Source organism: Bufo gargarizans, chromosome 4, assembly GCF_014858855.1.
Source record: "Bufo gargarizans isolate SCDJY-AF-19 chromosome 4, ASM1485885v1, whole genome shotgun sequence".
NCBI lineage: Eukaryota > Metazoa > Chordata > Amphibia > Anura > Bufonidae > Bufo > Bufo gargarizans.
This window is the reverse complement of record NC_058083.1, coordinates 389,189,648-389,213,046: the sequence shown is the minus strand read 5'-3', so window position 1 is coordinate 389,213,046 and position 23,399 is coordinate 389,189,648. Positions and strand designations below refer to the sequence as shown.

Here is a 23,399-nt window from a genome sequence, read left to right as displayed (position 1 = left end):
TGATAAATGACCCTATTAGTTCTTGCTCACTCGTCAGCGTGGTGAGCGTTGTCAGTGAGCTGTCCTGTGTACTTCTGGAGCACTGTGTAATTAACCTGCCTCCCTGCATTGCCAATAGTCAGCGCTTACCGTCCTGAATAACTGCTGTAAATGTTTAGGCTTTGTTCACACTTGTGTTGTGGCTTCTGTTCATAACAGAAACCACAATGGCGTGCTGAATGTGTTAAATGACTAAGGCTAGATGCACACCAACGTTAGGGCTCCGTGCTGCAGACCACAAATTGCGGTCCGCAATGCATGGGCATAGACCGTGGGGCAGCCGCATGCGGATCGCGGACCCATTCACTTAATTGGGGTCTGTGATCCGCATCCGAAGGTCCGCACAGTAAAAAAGTCGTGCATGCGCTAATTTTTTGCTGTGCGGAGGCATGGCCAGAAACACCACGGAAGCACTCCGTAGTGCTTCCATGGGGTTCCGATCCGTGTCTCCGTTCCGCATCTCCGTGATTGCGGACCCATTCAAGGGAATGGGTCCGCGATCCGTGATGCAGAATGCACACGGCCGGTGCCCGTGTATTGCGGATACGCTGTATGCGGGCCGCAATATGGCCACGGGGGGCACACGGGGGGCTTTGTTCACACGACCGTTGGTGTCCCGTGCTCGTGCTGTGAACCACAAACTGTGGTCTGCAATGCACGGGCACTTTTCGTGGGGCAGGCACATGGGGATCGCAGACCCATTCACTTGAATGGGTCCGCGATCCCTCCATTCCGCAAAAAGATAGAGCATGTTCGTAGTGCTTCCATAGTGCTTCCGCAGTGTTCGGTTCCGTGCTTCTGTTCCGCATATCCGGATTCATGAAATGAATGGGTCAGCATCCTTGATGCGGAATGACAGCGGAACAGTGCCCGTGTATTGCGGATCCGCAAATGCAGTCTGCATTACGGGAACGGGACACCGATGGTCGTGTGAAAAAGCCCTAATCCCAATAGCACTCAAAATACCCCATTGTTTGAAAAGCAGCCCATCAGGTTTCCTTCAAGGTTTCCCTTACAGAATGGAGACTCTAATAGAAATGTTATTAATGTATTCAAGGGCACCTGACACCACTCCTGACATGTCTGTTTTACTAAATAATTTTATTCCCCATTCCCCTCAGTTATTGCTAATAGAATTGTATTAATTAATTTGCATGCAAGTGACAAGGAACCCCCCCCCCCCCCCCCCCACTGGTTAAATCCCTTGCTGATTAATTAATAAACTTCTAGTAGCAATAACAGAGGAACAGAACGACATAGAGTTATAAGAAAATGTGCTTTGGAATCTTTATTATATGGGGATTAAAATTATTTAGCAAAGCAGAGGTGAGGAGGGTTGACAGGTTCTCTTTAAGCATTAATGATGTAACCTTATTTGTATGGGGATCTCACTATGGAAATATAAAACAAAATAAATTAAATGAATATGAAAAGGAGAATTTACATTTCTATTTTCTAAATATTTTCTTAGTTGCAGATTTTGGCTTCTGAACTTAAGACAGGCTTCACAGAGGCTATGCAGGAATTGTCCCGAATTCAACATGGTGAATATGCCTTGGAGGAAAAGGTCAAGAGCTGTCGCTGCACCATGGAAGAGAAGGTTACAGAATTGAAAAATTCCCTCAACAACTTGAAGGTAACCATACTGGGCAGGATCTAATGATGGTGTATGAGGAGTGGTGAGAACTTTTAATATTCTACATATCTCCAGCATGGGGAACTTACATGTCCACAGAGAAGAATTATGATGGCGTTCCCAGGCATCAGACTCCCATTGATCTAGTAGATATCACCTATCCCATGTTATTACTGAGATAACCCATTAACTGATATTTCTTTTTCTTTTTTGTAAGATTGATATTAGAATCAATTGTGAGTGGAGGCCCCCTTAATATAGAGTAGACAGCTCAACAATAGTGAACTAGCCTTCCCACCATTTGATTTAATTAAAAGGGTCAATTAAAATACGCGGATTACAAGGTGCCCCACTGCTGAGAGCCCAGCCATCATCAGCTGTAAGCTGAAGGGAAACCTGGCAAGAAGCGTTCAGTTCACCTTCATTGTTCCACAGGGAAAATGAAGAATAAAGTATTGCCTGGCGGCCATTGAAATCATTAGACAGTCCATGTAGTACGTGAACATCCTGGCCAATTGATGAAGGCCTTAAACGATAAACCACAGACCTGTAAGCTGAAGGGAAACCTGGCAAGAAGCGTTCAATTCACCTGCAATGTTTCCACAGGGAAAATGAAGAATAAAGTATGGCCTGTCCATTGTAATCATTAGACCAGGGGTAGGCAACCTTCGACACTCCAGCTGTTGTGAAACTACAACTCCCAGCATGCATAATTACTCTGCTCTTCTCCGAACTCCCATAGATAAAATGGAGCATGCAGGGAATTGTAGTTTCACAACAGCTGGAGTGCCGAAAGTTGCCGATCCCTGAATTAAACAGTCTATGTATGGTAGGTAGTAAGTGAACATCCTGGCCAATTGATGAAGGCTTTATAAGAAACCACCAACCTCTATTCAAAGGGTTATCCCACAATGCACATTTATCATCTATCCACAGAATGTCTGATGGCTGCCGACCCCACCAGCCTCAAGAATGGGGGTCCTGAGCCACTGTGGTCATGCAAAGAGGAGATGTTTAAATGGTGCAGTGGGCACACGTACGCCCAGCCCCTCTGTTCAGTTTCTGTGAGGCTAATGGAAACACAAGGGGACAGAAATCAGCTCCTTGTATGACATTATTATCAATCATCATTAACACCATTTACAATGTTATATATTCCATAGGAAGAGGTGAACACCGCAATGGCAATGATTCATGCCATCATTGCTAAGCAGGAGGAGATGCAGCAGAAGATTGAACAGCTGCAACTAGAAAAAAGGAGGGAATCTCGAAAAGTGAAGAATAAGTGAGTGGCTGCTGGCTACATTTTTGTAACAATGCGTAATGTAACTCATGTGCACAGTGTTGAAAGTAAAAATAGGAGAAAATAAAAATTAAACAAAATTTCAAGATGATAAGAGTAGCAGATTGGATGTGACAAATCCTGGGAGTATTCTTAAGCTAATTAGAAAGATATGCATTGTTCCTCCTATTAAGAATCAGGTCACCCTGCCTCTAATTAGAAGTAGTTCACACAGCATTTGGTTTCTCGTCTTCCTGGGAAGGTGGGGATTGCTACTGATCTAATTATCTTTCATATTATTTTCCATTAAACCGTTAGAGTAAAAAAAAAAAGATTTACTAGAACCACTTAATTTAACACTAACTCCTGTAATGGGTCACATATGAATCTGTAAGTTTTGCATTCCAGGTTTATGACATCCATGACCATCACTTATACATCAATTGCTGGCCGAGCCCCATGATCATTAAATGTGTATGGGAGGCTCTTGACTAAATATTATGGGAGAGAAGGATCCTAAGTTATTTGGATTTCAACATGGCCAAGCCAATTTTCTTAAGGGCGCTACACCAGAGGTGTCTTAGAACACATGTATGTAAGACTGAGCCCTGTGTATCAGGGGGTCAAGAGAAGTGTCTGTTTATCGCATAGGTTTAGAACCTAGTTAGAATGTGATCTATTGGTAGTACTCTGACTGGTCCTAAGTAGATCACAATACCTTAAAGAGGACTTGTCACCACTCCTGACATGCCTGCTTTAATAGCTTCATGCATTCCCCATGTAATAACCATTCTGGAGCATCTATTCTTATGGCTCTATGTTGTGCCATTCCTTTATTATTTCTACTAGAAGCTATGAATGAATTGCTAGCAGTCTGCAGTAAGGGTACATAAGGGTGGTAACAAGTTGGGGGGGAAGAGTGTACCTGCACAGACTGATAATGGCAGCACTGACTGGATAGAGTGAGATGTTAAGGGACCCCCCCCAACTGGTTACCACCCCTCTGTACCCTTACTGCAGACTGCTAGGAATTCATTCATAACGTCTAGTAGAAATAATAAAGGAATGGCACAACATAGAGCCATAAGAAAAGAGGATCCAGAACTAATATTACATGGGGAATGCACATAGCTATTACAACAGGCATGTTAGAAGTGGTGAAAGGTCCTCTTTAAAATGGTCAGATACTAGAGATTTCCGTTTTCTAAATTACGTCTTTCACATTTGATCATGAAGGTTATCACACTGAATGAAAGACAATGGGGGAGATTTATCATCTCCCAGCACCTCTTTTTTTGGCTTAAAAAGTTGAAAATCTTGTTTTTGCTTGAGGCAAATTTTGTAGTTAGTGGCGTTTCTGCTCCGTCCTAGCCACTTTCTGAAAAGAGGGCATAGCAAGGGCAAGGCCAGCAGGTCCACCACATTTATCTAGATTTGCTCCTGTTTTCAGCTGCAAATGGAAACAGAAATCTACATTAGATCCGGCGCTGCTGAAGATTTCATTCTGGCACACGGACACCTGGAGGATGTACCTAATTTGTGATGATGCCTGTTCCTCGTCATAAATTAGTCACATCCTATGCCGGCACAGGTGTTTTACACTGGTCTTTGATAAATCTGTCCCATGAGTTATTATCTATTGATAGGGTGCAATTCTCTTATGCAACTTAACAAGTATTACCAACGACTACATCTGACAACCGAAAAAAGGTAAACACATTTGAGTGACAGCAATAAGTGGATGAAATCAATAATTATGGGTGACAAAAATCACCGGTGTATTGCCTGCTATAGTTGGGGTTGTGCCAAGTTTCCAAATTATTCCCCATCTACAGTATAAGGGAAACTAACTGATCAGTGGGGAGACTGAGCCCTCAGACCCCCACTGATCCCGAGAATGGAGGTCCCATTTCCCCTAATCTAACTGAAGTAACAGGTTGAGCATGCGCCCTTCTGCTCAATTCATTCTCTTTAGGACTGCCGGAAATACCTGAGCGCTGTACTCAGCTGACCCCTGTGGATAGGAGGTAACATGAAAACTTGCCACAACCCCTTTAACTATGGAAGTCACTTGGGCCTATGTATCTAACACTTCCTTCCCTCTTCTGCACCAATAAAGTAGTACTTCTGTAATAAGGCATTGATATCCTAAAATATGTTAAAGGCGTTGTCTCATCATGGACAATGAGGGCATATAGCTAGGATATGCCCCTATTGTCTTATATCGAGAACGGAGCCCGGCAAGGTGGTGGCTGAAGGACTCCGGTCCGGCCACCACCAAGCCGGATCCCCACAGAAGTGAATAGGAGCATACCGCGCATGCGCGGCCCCCGCTCCCATTAATTTTTTATGAGGCCGACGGAAATAGCCGGGCCAGTGCTCGGCTATTTTTGCTGGCCCCCTAGAAAATTAATGGAGGGCTGCTGCGCATGGGCAGTGCGCCCTCCTTCACTTTTGGGGCTCCGTTCTCGATATAGGTGCGTTTCAGCGTGCCTTCGTCCTACCACCGGACAGGGCAATGCCATCCCAGGCACTCAGGTCTTAAACATAATTGCTGAGTCTTTTGCACCTACATAATGCACATTGTTTTTTATATATATTCAGGACACTAGGTCATATTATATCTTGCATGATTCAGATGGTATATACTGTAGCTTAAAGATGCGTTACACTATAAAGTGCCTTGAGTACTGTTTGCATCATGGGCAGTACTACCATCTGTTGTTTCTCCTCTTTATACTATTCACTAGGACTCACCTTTTACAAATGACTATAATATATGTTACTGATGTATTCCTGATCTTATACATCAGTAACATATATTATATATGGTGTTTTTTTGCTCCTTACCTTCCTTTTCAATGGTAATATATTAACTATTTAATATTTAACAATAAAGTATTTTTTCATAATTGGATGTTTATGAGCTTCAGTTCTCTTAGTTTTTTCCCTGATTAATGAGCTCTTCCAGTTAAATGTATATTGGGTAGTCTGTTTACATATCCGTACTACTTCAGTGTTCATCTGCTCGGCAAAGACACCCATGGTCGGATTTGTTTGTTTATTATTGATATATACAGTTAGGGTCTGGAGGTGTTATACTATACACAGTATACTGTGTGGTGTTATACTATATACTCTATACTGTGTGGTGTTATATTGTATACTGTGGGGTGTTGTATACTATATACTGTAAGGGGCTGGGGGTGTTATACTGTAAGCCGTGTACTGGAGGTGGGCTCCTCAGGATACAATGAAGTCATGAACGAGGAAAGCAACCCCAACACCAGCTTTTGCCAAAACTGAATTTTACTTAAATGTGGCAATAAACACAACCACAAATTCTGGGATCATACAATAAATTTACATACACCCAGCTTGAAGGCTGAGACCCTTGTGCTGCAGCGCCCTCCGATGGATGCAGGAGGAAAGTACAGTAATTTACCTACTGGTGGGCACAACTAAGCTGCCACACTTTACCTGTTATTACCCTAAAAAAAACAAGAACTACTGTATGGGTGTGTGGTACGGGCTAGCTTGCGGTACAGCACAACAGCTTACAAACTTACAAAGCTCTACAGTATTCCTCCTCCCATAACCAGTCCTGTAGCACGTGCCTTAGTATTCCTTCTGAGCAAAAAGCCAGCCTGGCTTGAGTTTGTGGGAATTTTGTCAGCTCTCCAATGGGAAATGTCACTTTAAGTTATGGAGTCCTTGCAATGAACAGTAGTAGCACTTGTGGCCTAAAACAAACAGAGACCCTAACTAACTAACTACAGGCCTGGTCTCAGTCTCTAGGCGCCAACACTGTAAGGAGGTGCGTGCATGCTCTTACCGACCTGGGTCTGCTCTGCATCCGCTAGTGACTCTGAACAAAACAAATGCCTCTCCAACAAGCATCTGGTACCGCAGTGTATGTAGCTTTGCTTCTCAGCTCTCATCAATGTTTCTGGAAGCAATCCTCATTCCTCTGGACAGGATCAGGGTGTTGAACACGATCAGATTCACCTAGCTGCAGCTCTGGTCACTGAGGGATGCTCTCACATCTGGATGCCGTCGGATTCTCTGCTCACACAGTCCCTCAGTTTCAGCTTCCTCTAAGATGGCTGCTTCCTTTTCTTCCCCAGGCTCTGAAACTCCACATCTCTTGAATATGAAAATATATGCAATCTGTTAGCTGTGTTTTGGAAACAACGGCATCTTGTGGCCAAACAGCAGAATGTCAGTCCAGATCATTTAATTTATTCTATACAAACGGTGTTCAGACAATGAGAGCTGTTTCCCAATCTCACAATACTATATACAGTACAGTATACTGTGTGGTGTTATACTATATACTTTATACTGTGGGGTGTTATATTCTATACTGTGGGGTGTTGTATACCATATACTGTGAGGGGCTGGGGGTATTATACTATATACAGTATACTGTGTGGTGTTATTCTATATAATCTATACTGTGTGGTGTTATATTGTATACTGTGGGGTGTTGTATACTATATACTGTGAGGGCAATAGCAAAAGGATTTGGCGGCTCACTCACTGTTAACCTATGGAGTAGGTGCTCTACCACACAGCACTCCCTATTGCTGATAAAATACAGTTAAAGAAAATAGAGTTTGGCGTCACTCAATATCGGGCAACAATCAGACAACAACATAAATCTGAAAATATTATTTTATATTCGCAACATGTTGCATAAAAATCACAATAAAATACAATAAAATTACAATGAAATTATAATATATAACCATATAAAAACATATAGAACGTGATCCCCTCTAAAAGCGCTAATTAGTCTGTCTGGCTTTAATGTGCGGTTTCCCTGATAGCCACCAGGGTAAAGCCAAGGGAACAGTTGCGTTGTAAAAGAGTCACAATGAGTTTTTTGTATTGATACAATATTGCTTGGGAGTTTAAATGTACTTTACCACTCCTATGGGTTGGATTTCCTGTAAGATGCAGTCGCTCTGTGAGCTGCGTGGAAATGTAAGTCCGATCTCTTTAGATTAAAACACCCGGCTGTTTGACGATGATCTTTGTTACTTTGGCCTTCCAGGACCTGCTTGTGGCGTCCCACGTGGTGCTACTGGATAGGTCACGTGACTTTCGATTCCAGGCGGGGTTTTCAAATCTGTTCAGTATCCGATCATAGATGTTAAATGCTTCCTTTTCTTGTCCCTCACTGTCTGCAAACCAAACGCGTTTCGGGGTACAGCAGCCCCTTCCTCAGTGGTACAGACAATGGGTTTGAAAGGTCATTTTTATATCGTCCTTAATTGGTCAATTGCATGCTGGGACAGTGAGGGGCATGGAAGGTCCGGATATGGATTTTCATCTTATAGGGATCCAATTATAAACTCAAATGTTCCAAATACAATGTGGTACAGATCCATATGTCCTTAACATTGGTAACATATATCTTTTCAATTGTTTTTACCTTGGTTAAAATCTATAACTTTAATTTGAATTAACAATAATAAGAAAATAAAAATATGAATAAAAATATAAATAAAACGCATAAGTGTGCTGGTAATATAGTCCAATTCACCAAAAACGCACCTGCGGTTCCTATGCGTTTGTAATATAACATTAAAATATTGTACATTAAACAAAACAATATCTAAAAACCGATGATGGTGAACTAATGTATCAAGAATGAAGTCTCAATTTTCCATGTGGAATGATCATCTCACATCCCTCGTAAATATGTGGAGACCTATGTTTCATTAAATTGAAATATTAAATTGAAACAAATGAATATTTTTCATTATTTTTCACTTAAACGATCTCACATTATATATTCTCATCCAAAACTTCAAACTGACCCAAAAACGCACCTGCGGTTTCGGTGCGTTTCTGGTGCGTTTTTTCTAAAATTTAGTAAAATTTAATAAAATTCAAAGTTTAGGCCGAAGATGATGAGGGGAAGCGCTTTTCGTATTTCTTTTTCGTATATATACTGTTTATGATGTATATAGGGATGCGAGCCTGCCAGGAAGGGGAGATCTGGGTGCCAGTAACACGGCCAGACGCCAGATGTCTCATTCATGACAGACCAACATCCCCCTACAGAAATCCAAAGAGTTCCATGTCTGCATTTAGACCCCTTGGGATGAGTGAGTCAAACTCGAAAATCCTCTTTGATTCATTTCTAGACATTCTGAGGATATGGTTTCCTCCTCTCCACGGATATTCTACTTTTTCTATTGCCATGTATATTAGGCTGGATGGATCACTTCTGTGGTGGTCCCTATAATGTTTAGATAGGGAGTGTAATTCGTATCCTTTCTTTATATTATTTACGTGTTCTGATATCCTTTTCTTTAGAGTGCGTTTCGTGCGTCCTATGTACTGTTTTTGACATGGGCACTCAATCAGATAAATCACGTTTGTCGAATCACATGTTAAGCCCTCTCTAATCTCCAAAGAAAATGAATTTTGGGTCGAGCTTACCTTCAGAGTCTTTTTTGGGAACGAAGTAATTCTGCAATTGGAGCACCGTCCACATCTATAAAAACCCTTGAAGGATAACCAGTTTTGTTTCTGCATCCCGCATTCTTTATTTTTTATGTTCTTTATAGAGGGCGCTACCTTCAATCCCAAATTTGAGGCCCTAGTGTAGGTAATCTGTGGTTTATTACTAAGTATGGATCCAATGATTTTATCTCCTAGCAGATGATGCCAATACTTCCCAATAATTCTCTCCATACTCTTATATTGGGCGTGAAATGGTAAGATCATTCTTATTGTCTCATCATTTGCTAATTTTTGCCTAGGGATAAAAAAATCATCTCTATCCATTGATTTGACCTCTTCCAATGATTTCTCTAGATAGTGAGCTGGATATTGTCTATCAACAAATTGTTGTTTAAGGGTTTCTGCTTCCATCATAAACTGTTGATCACTAGTACAATTTCGTTTTAGCCTCCTGAATTGTCCTTTGGGAACATTAATGAGCCACCTCGGTAGGTGACAACTCGTATATAATATGTAGCTATTTTTGCTTACCAATTTGTGGTGTGTGCTGCATATTAATTTATTTCCCTCAACCTTGATGTTAAGGTCCAAAAATTGTATATTTTTCATATCAATTGTGGAAGTGAATTTTAGGTTCAGGTTATTTGTATTTATTTCTTCCAAAAAGGCAGTTAGGGACGCCATCGTGTCCTGCCATATAAACACAATGTCGTCTATATAACGACGCCATAGTACCAGACTCGTCCCCAGCCTTGGTTGGATGACAGTGGATTCCCACTCTGCCATAAATAAATTGGCATAACTGGGGGCGAATCTGGTACCCATGGCGGTGCCCTTACACTGAACGTAAAAATCTCCATTGAAGGAAAAATAATTATGTGTCAGTATATATCTGACTCCCTCTATTATATACTGTATCTGTTCTACCCTCATAGCTTTACTCAGGACTAATTGTTGTTGGAGTGCTCCCAAGCCTTGTTCATGGTCTATTATTGTATATAGGGAGTTAACATCCAATGTGCCCAATATATATCCTTCTATATAATATAATTATAATTATAATTATATAATTATCTAATATAAAGAAGGATATATATTGGGCACATTGGATGTTAACTCCCTATATACAATAATAGACCATGAACAAGGCTTGGGAGCACTCCAACAACAATTAGTCCTGAGTAAAGCTATGAGGGTAGAACAGATACAGTATATAATAGAGGGAGTCAGATATATACTGACACATAATTATTTTTCCTTCAATGGAGATTTTTACGTTCAGTGTAAGGGCACCGCCATGGGTACCAGATTCGCCCCCAGTTATGCCAATTTATTTATGGCAGAGTGGGAATCCACTGTCATCCAACCAAGGCTGGGGACGAGTCTGGTACTATGGCGTCGTTATATAGACGACATTGTGTTTATATGGCAGGACACGATGGCGTCCCTAACTGCCTTTTTGGAAGAAATAAATACAAATAACCTGAACCTAAAATTCACTTCCACAATTGATATGAAAAATATACAATTTTTGGACCTTAACATCAAGGTTGAGGGAAATAAATTAATATGCAGCACACACCACAAATTGGTAAGCAAAAATAGCTACATATTATATACGAGTTGTCACCTACCGAGGTGGCTCATTAATGTTCCCAAAGGACAATTCAGGAGGCTAAAACGAAATTGTACTAGTGATCAACAGTTTATGATGGAAGCAGAAACCCTTAAACAACAATTTGTTGATAGACAATATCCAGCTCACTATCTAGAGAAATCATTGGAAGAGGTCAAATCAATGGATAGAGATGATTTTTTTATCCCTAGGCAAAAATTAGCAAATGATGAGACAATAAGAATGATCTTACCATTTCACGCCCAATATAAGAGTATGGAGAGAATTATTGGGAAGTATTGGCATCATCTGCTAGGAGATAAAATCATTGGATCCATACTTAGTAATAAACCACAGATTACCTACACTAGGGCCTCAAATTTGGGATTGAAGGTAGCGCCCTCTATAAAGAACATAAAAAATAAAGAATGCGGGATGCAGAAACAAAACTGGTTATCCTTCAAGGGTTTTTATAGATGTGGACGGTGCTCCAATTGCAGAATTACTTCGTTCCCAAAAAAGACTCTGAAGGTAAGCTCGACCCAAAATTCATTTTCTTTGGAGATTAGAGAGGGCTTAACATGTGATTCGACAAACGTGATTTATCTGATTGAGTGCCCATGTCAAAAACAGTACATAGGACGCACGAAACGCACTCTAAAGAAAAGGATATCAGAACACGTAAATAATATAAAGAAAGGATACGAATTACACTCCCTATCTAAACATTATAGGGACCACCACAGAAGTGATCCATCCAGCCTAATATACATGGCAATAGAAAAAGTAGAATATCCGTGGAGAGGAGGAAACCATATCCTCAGAATGTCTAGAAATGAATCAAAGAGGATTTTCGAGTTTGACTCACTCATCCCAAGGGGTCTAAATGCAGACATGGAACTCTTTGGATTTCTGTAGGGGGATGTTGGTCTGTCATGAATGAGACATCTGGCGTCTGGCCGTGTTACTGGCACCCAGATCTCCCCTTCCTGGCAGGCTCGCATCCCTATATACATCATAAACAGTATATATACGAAAAAGAAATACGAAAAGCGCTTCCCCTCATCATCTTCGGCCTAAACTTTGAATTTTATTAAATTTTACTAAATTTTAGAAAAAACGCACCAGAAACGCACCGAAACCGCAGGTGCGTTTTTGGGTCAGTTTGAAGTTTTGGATGAGAATATATAATGTGAGATCGTTTAAGTGAAAAATAATGAAAAATATTCATTTGTTTCAATTTAATATTTCAATTTAATGAAACATAGGTCTCCACATATTTACGAGGGATGTGAGATGATCATTCCACATGGAAAATTGAGACTTCATTCTTGATACATTAGTTCACCATCATCGGTTTTTAGATATTGTTTTGTTTAATGTACAATATTTTAATGTTATATTACAAACGCATAGGAACCGCAGGTGCGTTTTTGGTGAATTGGACTATATTACCAGCACACTTATGCGTTTTATTTATATTTTTATTCATATTTTTATTTTCTTATTATTGTTAATTCAAATTAAAGTTATAGATTTTAACCAAGGTAAAAACAATTGAAAAGATATATGTTACCAATGTTAAGGACATATGGATCTGTACCACATTGTATTTGGAACATTTGAGTTTATAATTGGATCCCTATAAGATGAAAATCCATATCCGGACCTTCCATGCCCCTCACTGTCCCAGCATGCAATTGACCAATTAAGGACGATATAAAAATGACCTTTCAAACCCATTGTCTGTACCACTGAGGAAGGGGCTGCTGTACCCCGAAACGCGTTTGGTTTGCAGACAGTGAGGGACAAGAAAAGGAAGCATTTAACATCTATGATCGGATACTGAACAGATTTGAAAACCCCGCCTGGAATCGAAAGTCACGTGACCTATCCAGTAGCACCACGTGGGACGCCACAAGCAGGTCCTGGAAGGCCAAAGTAACAAAGATCATCGTCAAACAGCCGGGTGTTTTAATCTAAAGAGATCGGACTTACATTTCCACGCAGCTCACAGAGCGACTGCATCTTACAGGAAATCCAACCCATAGGAGTGGTAAAGTACATTTAAACTCCCAAGCAATATTGTATCAATACAAAAAACTCATTGTGACTCTTTTACAACGCAACTGTTCCCTTGGCTTTACCCTGGTGGCTATCAGGGAAACCGCACATTAAAGCCAGACAGACTAATTAGCGCTTTTAGAGGGGATCACGTTCTATATGTTTTTATATGGTTATATATTATAATTTCATTGTAATTTTATTGTATTTTATTGTGATATATACTGTGAGGGGCTGGAGGTGTTATACTATTCACAGTATACTGTGTGGTGTTATACTATATACTCTATACTGTGTGGTGTTATATTGTATACTGTGTGGTGTTGTATACCATATACAGTGAGGGGCTGGAGGTGTTATACTATTCACAGTATACTGAGTGGTGTTATACTATATACTCTATACAGTGGGGTGTTATATTGTATACTGTGGGGTGTTGTATACCATATACTGTGAGGGGCTGGGGGTGTTATACTATATACAGTATACTGGGTGGTGTTATTATATATAATCTATACTGTGTGGTGTTATATTGTATACTGTGGGGTGTTGTATACTATATACTGTGAGGGGCTGGAGGTGTTATACTAGTCACAGTATACTGTGTGGTGTTATACTGTATACTCTATACTGTGGGGTGTTGTATACCATATACTGTGAGGGGCTGGGGGTACTATACTATATACAGTATACTGGGTGGTGTTATTATATATAATCTATACTGTGTGGTGTTATATTGTATACTGTGGGGTGTTGTATATTATATACTGTGAGGGGCTGGAGGTGTTATACTAGTCACAGTATACTGTGTGGTGTTATACTATATACTCTATACTGTGGGGTGTTATATTCTATACTGTGGGGTGTTGAATACCATATACTGTGAGGAGCCGGGGGTGTTATACTATATACAGTTTACTGTGTGGTTTTATTCTATATAATCTATACTGGGGGGTGTTATATTGTATACTGTGTGGTGTTGTATACTATATACTTTGAAGGGATGGGGGTGTTATACTATATACTCTATACCAGTGATGCCTAACCTCCGACACTCCAGCTGTGGTGAAACTACAACTCCCAGCATGCGCCATTCATTTCTATGGATTCTGAGAATAGCCAAGCAAGTGTGCATATTGGGAGTTGTAGTTTTACCACAGCTGGAGTGCCAGAAGTTAGCCATCACAGCTCTATACTGTGGGGTGTTATATTGTATACTGTGGGGTGTTGTATACTATATACTGTGAGGTGCTGGGGGTGTTAAACACACTACTGTGTGGTGTTATACTATATACTCTATACTGTGGTGTGTTATATTGTATACTGTAAGGGGCTGGGGGTGTTATACTGTAAGCCGTGTACCGGAAGTGGGCTCCCCAGGATACAGTGAAGTCACGAACGAGGAAAGCAACCCCAACACCAGTACTATATACTGTGATGAACTGGGGGTGTTATTCTATATATGTGGTATAGTTTTCTTTAATATTTTAAAATAAATATGGTGTTGAACGTGAAAGGGTGGATGGTTGGGGAAAATGGAGGGAGGGGGCCCAAGATGGGTAAAACACTATTACATTCACATGACCGTATTTTTCTGTCCACATCTGTTCCGTAATTTTGTGGATCGGATGAGGACCCATTTATTTCAATGGGGGCACAAAAGATACAGATAGCACACCATGTGCTCTCCGCATCCGCACTTCCTTTATGCAGCCCCTTAATAGAAATAGAACATGTCCAATTTTTGTCCGTTTTTGCGGACAAGAATAGGCATTTCTATCACGGAGAAGGACGTTCTGATCCACAAAGCGTGGAGTGCACACGGTCGGTATCCGTGTTTTGTATATTCGCAATTTGTGGTCTGCAAAAACAGATACGGCTGTGTGAATGTAGCCTTAGGCTACTTTCACACTAGCGTTCGTCGGTCCGCTCGTGAGCTCCGTTTGAAGGGGCTCACGAGCGGACCCGAACGCAGCCGTCCAGCCCTGATGCAGTCTGAATGGAGCGGATCCGCTCAGACTGCATCAGTCTGGCGGCGTTCAGCCTCCGCTCCGCTCGCCTCCGCACGGACAGGCGGACAGCTGAACGCTGCTTGCAGCGTTCGGGTGTCCGCCTGGCCGTGCGGAGGCGTGCGGATCCGTCCAGACTTACAATGTAAGTCAATGGGGACGGATCCGTTTGAAGATGCCACAATATGGCTCAATCTTCAGGCGGATCCGTCCCCCATTGACTTTACATTGAAAGTCTGGATGGATCCGTACGAGGCTATTTTCACACTTAGCTGTTATATGCTAAAATAATGCAGACGGATCCGTTCTGAACGGAGCCTCCGTCTGCATTATTATGATCGGATCCGTTCAGAACGGATCCGATCGAACGCTAGTGTGAAAGTAGCCTAATATTATGTAATTTGGTTTTAGTCTAATATAAAACTGAGCTCTTAAATTGGCACTAGTCCCTCAGTCCACCCCATCTCTGCCGCTGCACTGCTGATGCCCCTCTTTCCCTTTGTTGTCAGGGCCAGACATCTGAATAATCGTGCATCATGTGCAGTGATTTTTGGCCCGACGCATTTACACAAAAAAGGCAGCATTTTAATACTCTAGACATTATGCTTAGTTACAGATACAAAATCTGTCTTCCTCTAATGTGGTAACATTTTAGTTGTGTACATCCGAAATTCCCTAAATACAGAGATTCTATAAAATATAATTATTTGCATAAAACTTGTTGAATGATAGGTACGGTAATTTAATTTACATTATTGATTTTCTGGCACACAGTTTCTGTCTATATTTTTCTGTTGTCCCCAGAAGGATCCAGAAGGAAGAACATACAGGTCAAACCCAATCAGCCCAGAACAGCACCTTCCAAAATTCTAATCACTCTGAATCACTGATGGTCAATTATCACAGCAACCTAGTTCAGCCATCTCCATATGAAAAAGGTACTATGATGGTCAATATATTATCATTTTCAAAAGAGAGATAACTATAAATATTAATTATTATATATTAATAAAATATTAATATTTAAAGTCTCTAAGTCTGTGCTATTTCACAACATATACTGGCCTGACTGGGGCCAAAAAGACACTTGGCATAGGTCATCAGTATCTGATCAGTGGGGGTCCAACACCCAGGACCCCCGCTGATTAGCTGATATGCCTAGACTTTTTCTGGCATTCATCAGCGCAGGATGTGCTATGAACCGCACAGGCAGCGCATTAAATGTAGACAGGCTATTATAGCTAAATCACTGTAGTATTCAGGTTAGGGTGGGTTCGCACTAGCATTACGCCATTCCGTTATAGGTTCAGTTTATAACGGAATATAAGGGAATTGCCTGATGGAATGCAAAATGGAAGCCTTTAAGAGGCATTCTGTTTTGCTCCGTCCTAATAGAAGTCTATCCAAGCATAATGGATCCGTCTGATGCAGGACGAAAAAAAAAGTCCTGTCGGCAGGTGTGTCATTCTGCATAGTGACCTGGTGTGTACTGTATGTCACTGCTGCAGCCCGGAAGATGATATCAGCCAGGTTTGGACTGGTCCACCTGAGTACCAGAGGATCTTCTAGTGGGCCCAGTCTCTGAAGCCATAGTGGGGCCCAAAGGTCCAGAAAAAAAACTAATTTGGAGCTGACTTTGGAGGGGTAAAGGGAGGGGCTATGGATGAGGCATGGGTACTCAATTCAGATTCTTGATATGGAGCCCAATGATTTCTATGTACACCCCTGCACTAGGGTCTATTCCTTTGATTTGAAACCTATTATACATGTGCAGAAAGATTTAATTAGTCCTTTATTGTATCACAACAGAATACATTTAATCACTTGTTTGTTTTATGTGAATGCAGCACCTGCGTCCAGGTCAGTAAGTGCTGGTGGTGAAAGCAATGTGACTGTCACCAACACAGGTAAGTTAAAAGACACATTGCTAGTGTTAAAGAGCATTAAATTAAAACTTAGGCATCCAGTCATTATACACCCAGTTTATTGTAATACAGTATTTCAATAAAAAGACCCCTGCCGCAATAGGAAAAAAATAAAGGATAGGCCATCAGAATGTGATTGATGGGGTTCCGACACCTGGCACTGCGACACCAATCAGTAGTTTGAGACAGGGCCAAGAAGAGGTATTTCAGTGCCCTAGGCGGAGCAAATTTCCCCACCCCCAAATCAAGTTAAAGCGACCCTACTTTCTAATCAAGAGATTAAAACACATTGAAAAGAAGCAGTCAAGGGCAGATCCAGTGACTTACAGGTGACATCTCCACGGATTTGAAGTCTTCACTTCCCTTTTCTTTTACATTTGGTCCAGACCATCATGACCAGACATTTTCGGTCGAGGTGTGCAACCCCTTTCTGCCACATAAGAAACAGAATTACTGTATGGCACATGGTATTTAGGGACAAATTTATACAGACCCCAGATCAGCCCCCAAATTTATACAGGTCACTGTCATCCTGCTGCTACTCCCAATACCCATGCACACAAACACTATACTGTCACAATATATAAATAGTGCTCCCAGACTGCCATCATTAGTAATAGTGCCCGCAATAGTGATAATACTCCCCAAGAGTACCCCCATTAGTCGCAATGCCTACATATTGTGCCCAATAATAAAAATGCCCCTACAGTACTCCCAAAAGTAAGCTTGAGCGAATGGAGCTTCGGATCATAGAACTTTTTAATGCTGTACGGAGATCTGTCACGCAAGACTTCTGTGAATGAATTCGGTATTCATTTCTACACCTTTAAAAACATTTCAAATTAAGAATTCGGAATCCCCAAAAATTTACATTTAAAGATGTAAAAATGAATACCGAATTCATTAACCAAAGTCTTGCGCAACTTAAGGTGAAACAAATTTTGCCTCCATCGGAGGCAATACATTTTAATGCTGTATGGAGTCTCCATAGAGCATTAAAACAAAGTTTTAGAACAAATAGACTTCGGATCTATGATCTGAAGCACGATTCGCTGAACACTACCCAGAAATAATAATTTAACCATAGTGCCCACAGTATTTATAAAACCCCTCCTGCAGTGCCCCTGTAGTTCTAATGCCCCCCACTTCATTTATAACTCCCCTGTAGTGCCAACATATAATGCTCCTCTTCATGGTTCCAGTTAGAGATGAGCGAAACACTTGAGATTTGTTTCGGGCCTGGTCTGGATTTTTTTTTAGGAAAACTTGTTTCCTCTTTTCATTTACTTTTTATGAATTTTTTCCCCCTCCTCCCTCCCCAAGCTCAGGCAAGCAATGACCGAAATGGTAAGTGATGTCTGAGTGACACTGACATACATAGCTATGGGTAAACGCACATTTAAAGGCGTTAACATACAGCGTGTTTAAAACCACTGCGCAGGCACTTGTCTCATGCTTTTTCATATTCCAAAGCTTCCAAAAATTATCCCTTATCGGGGGCAGATATGTTAACACACAGTGTTATGGGTTAAAAAAAAAAGTGGCTTGGGAGGGACAAAATGTCCAAAAATTCTGCCTTGACAGGGTTGGAATGACTGCCTGTAGGACAGGCACAAGTGTTGATTGTCAGAAGAAAAAGTTACTCTTGAACGAACCTAAAAAAATTGGGAGCAGCAGCAGTGCAGTGTGGATGTGGAAAGGGTATGGTACGGATATTATGGCATGTGGCTTCAATAGTAGCAACAGCAGGAGCAGTATAGCATTGAACATACTATGCTGTGGGTAGTGCATGGGTAGTAGTAACAATAGTAGTAGTAGTATTAGTAGTAGTGATAGTGGCGGCAGATGCTTAGCATTAATAGTGGCGGCAGTAGGGGAGTAAGAGCGAGGAGCAGCAGCAGCCACATGGTACATGTTGGCAGAAAGGCAGCAGCATGATGGAGGCAGCAGCAGCCTTACGGAAGATGATGGTCAGCAGGTGGCCACTTTCCAACCATCACATTCTGTATGACTGCTACTGCCGTCTCCAAGCGTCATGATGCAGGCCGCAGCAGCAGCTGTACAGCACATATAGGTAAACAGACATCTAGCACTGGCATGATGCAAGGTGAGGTCTATTCATTGGAATCAGCCGGAGGAGTGTGAGAATGTGGGTATTGATGTAGTTAATCCCAAATCTATGCTGCACCTCCATGCCCCCCTGTAGTGCCAGTATTTATATAATACTCCCCCCGTAGTGCCAGCTTATGAATCTCCTCGATGCCCACCTGTAGTACCAGTATATATATAATGCCCCTCCTGTAGTGCCACCCCTAGTACCAGTATATATGCCCCCTCTGTAGTGGCAGTTACATTTAATGCTTCCCTCCTTCCTTGGTGCCCCCAGTAGATAATCGACCCCTCTGTAGTGTTAGGTATATATAATGCCCCCCTCCTTGGTGCCCCAGTAGATAACACCACCTTTGTAGTGCCACAAGATATATATAATTCTTCTTCGCCTTCCTCAGTTTCCCAGTAGAGAATGCCATCCTCTTTAGTGCCACCAGGTATATATATAATGATCTCCCCTTCCTTGGTGCCACCAGTAGTGCTGATGTTACATATTTAACAAAAAAAAGCCGGAGCACCTTAGCTTCTGCAAACAGCTGATTGGCCAGGGTGCTGGGAATCAGATTCCCACCAATCAGATATTGATGATTCCCCAAAACCCCTCACACCTATACTACAAAAATGAAACAACACTAGCTCAAATTATAGTTCCCCCTTTTTATGAGCAGTTGGCACCTTTATTATAATTATTCTTGCTTGTAGTACATACACACAACTTTGTGAGCTAAATACTTAGCATTCAATAAAGCATTTTTCATTTCCGATCGCCATGCTTTTTTATAATATATTTTCATAGGTTTTTTTTTCACTCCATATCATTTGTTTCTTTTTAATTTTTTAATGTTTTTATTTTTTACTTTAAAGCAACTCGGGCAACTCATGAAGAGACAAATGAAGGTTTCAAGTCTTCAATGACAATAGAAGGTCAGTCAAGAATATATATGCCTTCCCTCATCTGGAGGCAGCCAAAAGATGGAAGCGAGTGGGAAGAAGAAGAGTCTAAAGAACAAACAGATAGGCCAAGGGAACTAGTACAGAGCCGTGCTGCCCCTGCAGAGAATGTCCTCAGCGAGCCCAGTATTTTTGGTAAAATTCAATAAGAAAAATACTACTTTTTGTTCTTATGTTGTAAACTGTGTAACCTAATGCGTCCAACATTGTGTCTACATATCAGGATAGCCCACAGCATTTTTAGAAATGATTTTTCTAAAAGGTAGATATCAAAAGGCTTACCTACTTTGTAGCTTTCCAATTAAAGGAAATCTGTCACCAGGATAATCACTATTAAAGTAAAGCCATAGCCTAATAGCACTTAGTACCTTATTTCCAGACGTGCCTTTGTTTCAGCAATACATGTTTTCTATCTTCTGAAAATCCAGTTTATTTGGTATGCAAATGAGCCAGTAAGGTGCCCAGAGGGGCATCATTGTTGCAGGGAGGAGCCCAAGCATGCCTCCTGCCACAATGTGTCCACTAGTCCCTCCTTCATCACTTTTGAGCCATAACTCTGCCCCTTCTCCCTGTTCGAAAAATGAGGAGGAGCTTGGGCACTAGCAGGAAACATGCCTGGGCTCCTTCCTGCAAGACTGACACCCCTCTGGGCACCTTACTATTTCATTTGCATACCAAATAAACTGGATTTTCAGAAGATATAAAACATCTATTGCTGAAACAAAGGCACATCTGGAAATAAGGTACTAAGTGCTATTAGGCCACGGCTTTACTTTAATAGCGATTATCCTGGCAACAGATTCCCTTTAAGCACTAATCTAGACATCTTCAGACTTTTGATCAACATAAATGGAAGTGATGGAGCTGGTTTCTTATAATGTGAATGGGACTATTTAAACATAATTAGTAAAGAAACAGGTCTAATAAAAAAAAAGAAAAGATCCTCCAGAAGGTTGACTAGTGACTGAGCACAAATATGATTGGCAGACTAGTTGTCAGTAGTTATGACACTCAGTAGTGTCTTACACTCCTTTTGGTTGCTTAAATCTAAAACATACTAATAGTGTACCTGTTTTCTATGAAATTGGTCCAAGTATGGATGTGTCTGAAATAGGGAAACTGAATTGTAAACCTGGTTGGGGCTGTAGAGAGATTGCCACTATTCCCATCGGTCTCTGTCCCCAATGTGGTTTACAGTCTAATTTCCCTATATCAAACACACAAACCAGGGTCAATTTCATAAGAGGCCAAGTAATCTACCAGTATGTTTTTTTAACCAAAAAAAAACCATGCAGACTCCAAGCAGATGTCCTTGATAAGATTTCAAGACCTAAGTGTTGGAGAGTAGTGTTGATCACGAATATTCGAATTCGCGAATATTCAACGAATATTCTACAAAATATTCGCAAAATATCGCAAATTCGAATATGACTCCTGCCGCTCATCACTAGAGAGCAACATTGCTAACCACTGAGCTACCATGCTGCTCATATGTTAAGGGATTTACTCTGTAAGTTATATGTATCTACTGAGGAGCATTATATTTCCTTATTGTTAGTATTTCCCCCTTCTACTCTTACACGGTGGCTACACGGTACATCTGATTTGCATTGTATCCCATAAATCTGCATAACACTTTTGTGTCTCTTCAGAGTTTGGAACATTTCACATTTAGCATATTGGGTATAAATAATTGCTTTTATGAACATTGCCTGCATTTGCCAAACATTGAGGGAACACTGACAATAGAGCATCTGACTCTTTCCTGCAGAAGAATATGAGTGCTCTGAGCTAAGTAGTTTGTGACATACATGGAGTTATTATATGAACTCAAAAAAGGGAAATAAAAACAGCGAGACTAACGTTCCCTCTTCAGTCTACAAGAAAAATCATTATATCACAACTGAAAATAAAAACAATTGTGTATCATTTAAAACCCCAATTCCACAAAAGTTGGGACACCGTGTGAAATGTAAATACATGTAAATAAAAACAGAATGCAATGATGTGTAAATCTGATAGACACATATTTTATTCACAATATGTTTACCATTTCATGAAACAAATGACTAATTTAGAACTTGATGGCAGCAACAGATCTCTACTATTGTGTAGCATCCCCTCTTCTTTTAACAACAGTCTGTAAACATCTGGGAAGTGAGGAGGCCAATTGTGAGAGTTTTAGGAGATGAATGTTGTCCCATTCTTGTATGATGTAGGATTTTAGCTGCTCAACGGTCCTGGGTCTTCTGTGTAAAATTTATAATTTCATGAATCGCCAAATGCTTTCTTTTCATGAAAGGTCTGTACTGCAGGCAGGCTAATTCAGCAGCCGGACGCTTCTTCTGCAAAGCCATGCTGTTGTGATGCATGCAGTATGTGGTTTCGCACTGTCTTGCTGAAATATGCATGGCCTTCCTTGAAAAAGATATTGTATAAAAGAAAGTATATGTTACTGTAAAACCTCTATATACTGTTCAGCATTGGTAATGTCTTTCCAGATGTGTACTGCCAAGCTGCCCACGCCATAGGCACTAATGCAACCTCATGACATATGAGAGGCAGGCTTTTATACTGTGCACTGATAGCAAGCTGGATGGTCTTTCTCCTCCTGAGTCCGTAGAACACGCGCCTGTAGTTTCCAAAAATAATTCCAATTTTGATTCAACTGACCACAGAACAGTTCAAGAGTTCATTTTGCCTAAATCCATTTTTTATGAGATTTGGCCCAAAGAAGACGGGGGTGTTTCTGGATCGTATTGAAATATGGCTTCTTCTTTGCATGATCCAGCTTTAACTGAGGGCCCGTAGATCAAGAGCATCCAGTATTGACCATCGGCCTTCCCACATGGATTTCTCCAGATTCTCTGAATCTTTTGATGATATTATTTACTATACAATTTTAAGATGCAGTTTTTCACAGATTGGTGAACCTCTGCCCATCCTTTCTTCTGAGAGACTCTACCTCTCTAATATGCTCTTGTTACACCCAGTTATGTGCTAAGTAGCAAATTGATACTGCAGCAGTATTGATTAGTACCACTTCCTTTTCCAGTCTTTTGTTGCCCCTGTCCCAATGTCACATTCCGGAGGCCCAAGGCAGACCTCCGGGACATCTTGCAACAGGAAACAGGAATAAACAGACCAGGGACCAACAGAGTACTTTATTACACATGTAATAAAAGAACATGACAGTACTAAAAAGCAGGTTAGGCAATAGTGGTAGCAAGGTGCTACACCCAGCAAGGCCGACAGACTGACCCCAAGCCCCACAGCTCACAGATAGATA

At 41.0% G+C, this 23,399-nt stretch overlaps 1 protein-coding gene across 1 annotated transcript in view; it reads left to right on the top strand.

Annotated features, from left to right (window-relative positions):
* The window catches only part of ARHGEF33 (Rho guanine nucleotide exchange factor 33), a 166,599-nt gene that overhangs the window by 68,709 nt on the left and 74,491 nt on the right, over window positions 1-23,399 (top strand). The window contains exons 4-8 of the mRNA XM_044292262.1: window positions 1,511-1,675; window positions 2,839-2,960; window positions 15,930-16,063; window positions 16,973-17,032; window positions 20,024-20,245. Coding sequence (XP_044148197.1) covers window positions 1,511-1,675; window positions 2,839-2,960; window positions 15,930-16,063; window positions 16,973-17,032; window positions 20,024-20,245 — 703 coding nt within the window. The remainder of the gene's footprint in view (window positions 1-1,510; window positions 1,676-2,838; window positions 2,961-15,929; window positions 16,064-16,972; window positions 17,033-20,023; window positions 20,246-23,399) is intronic.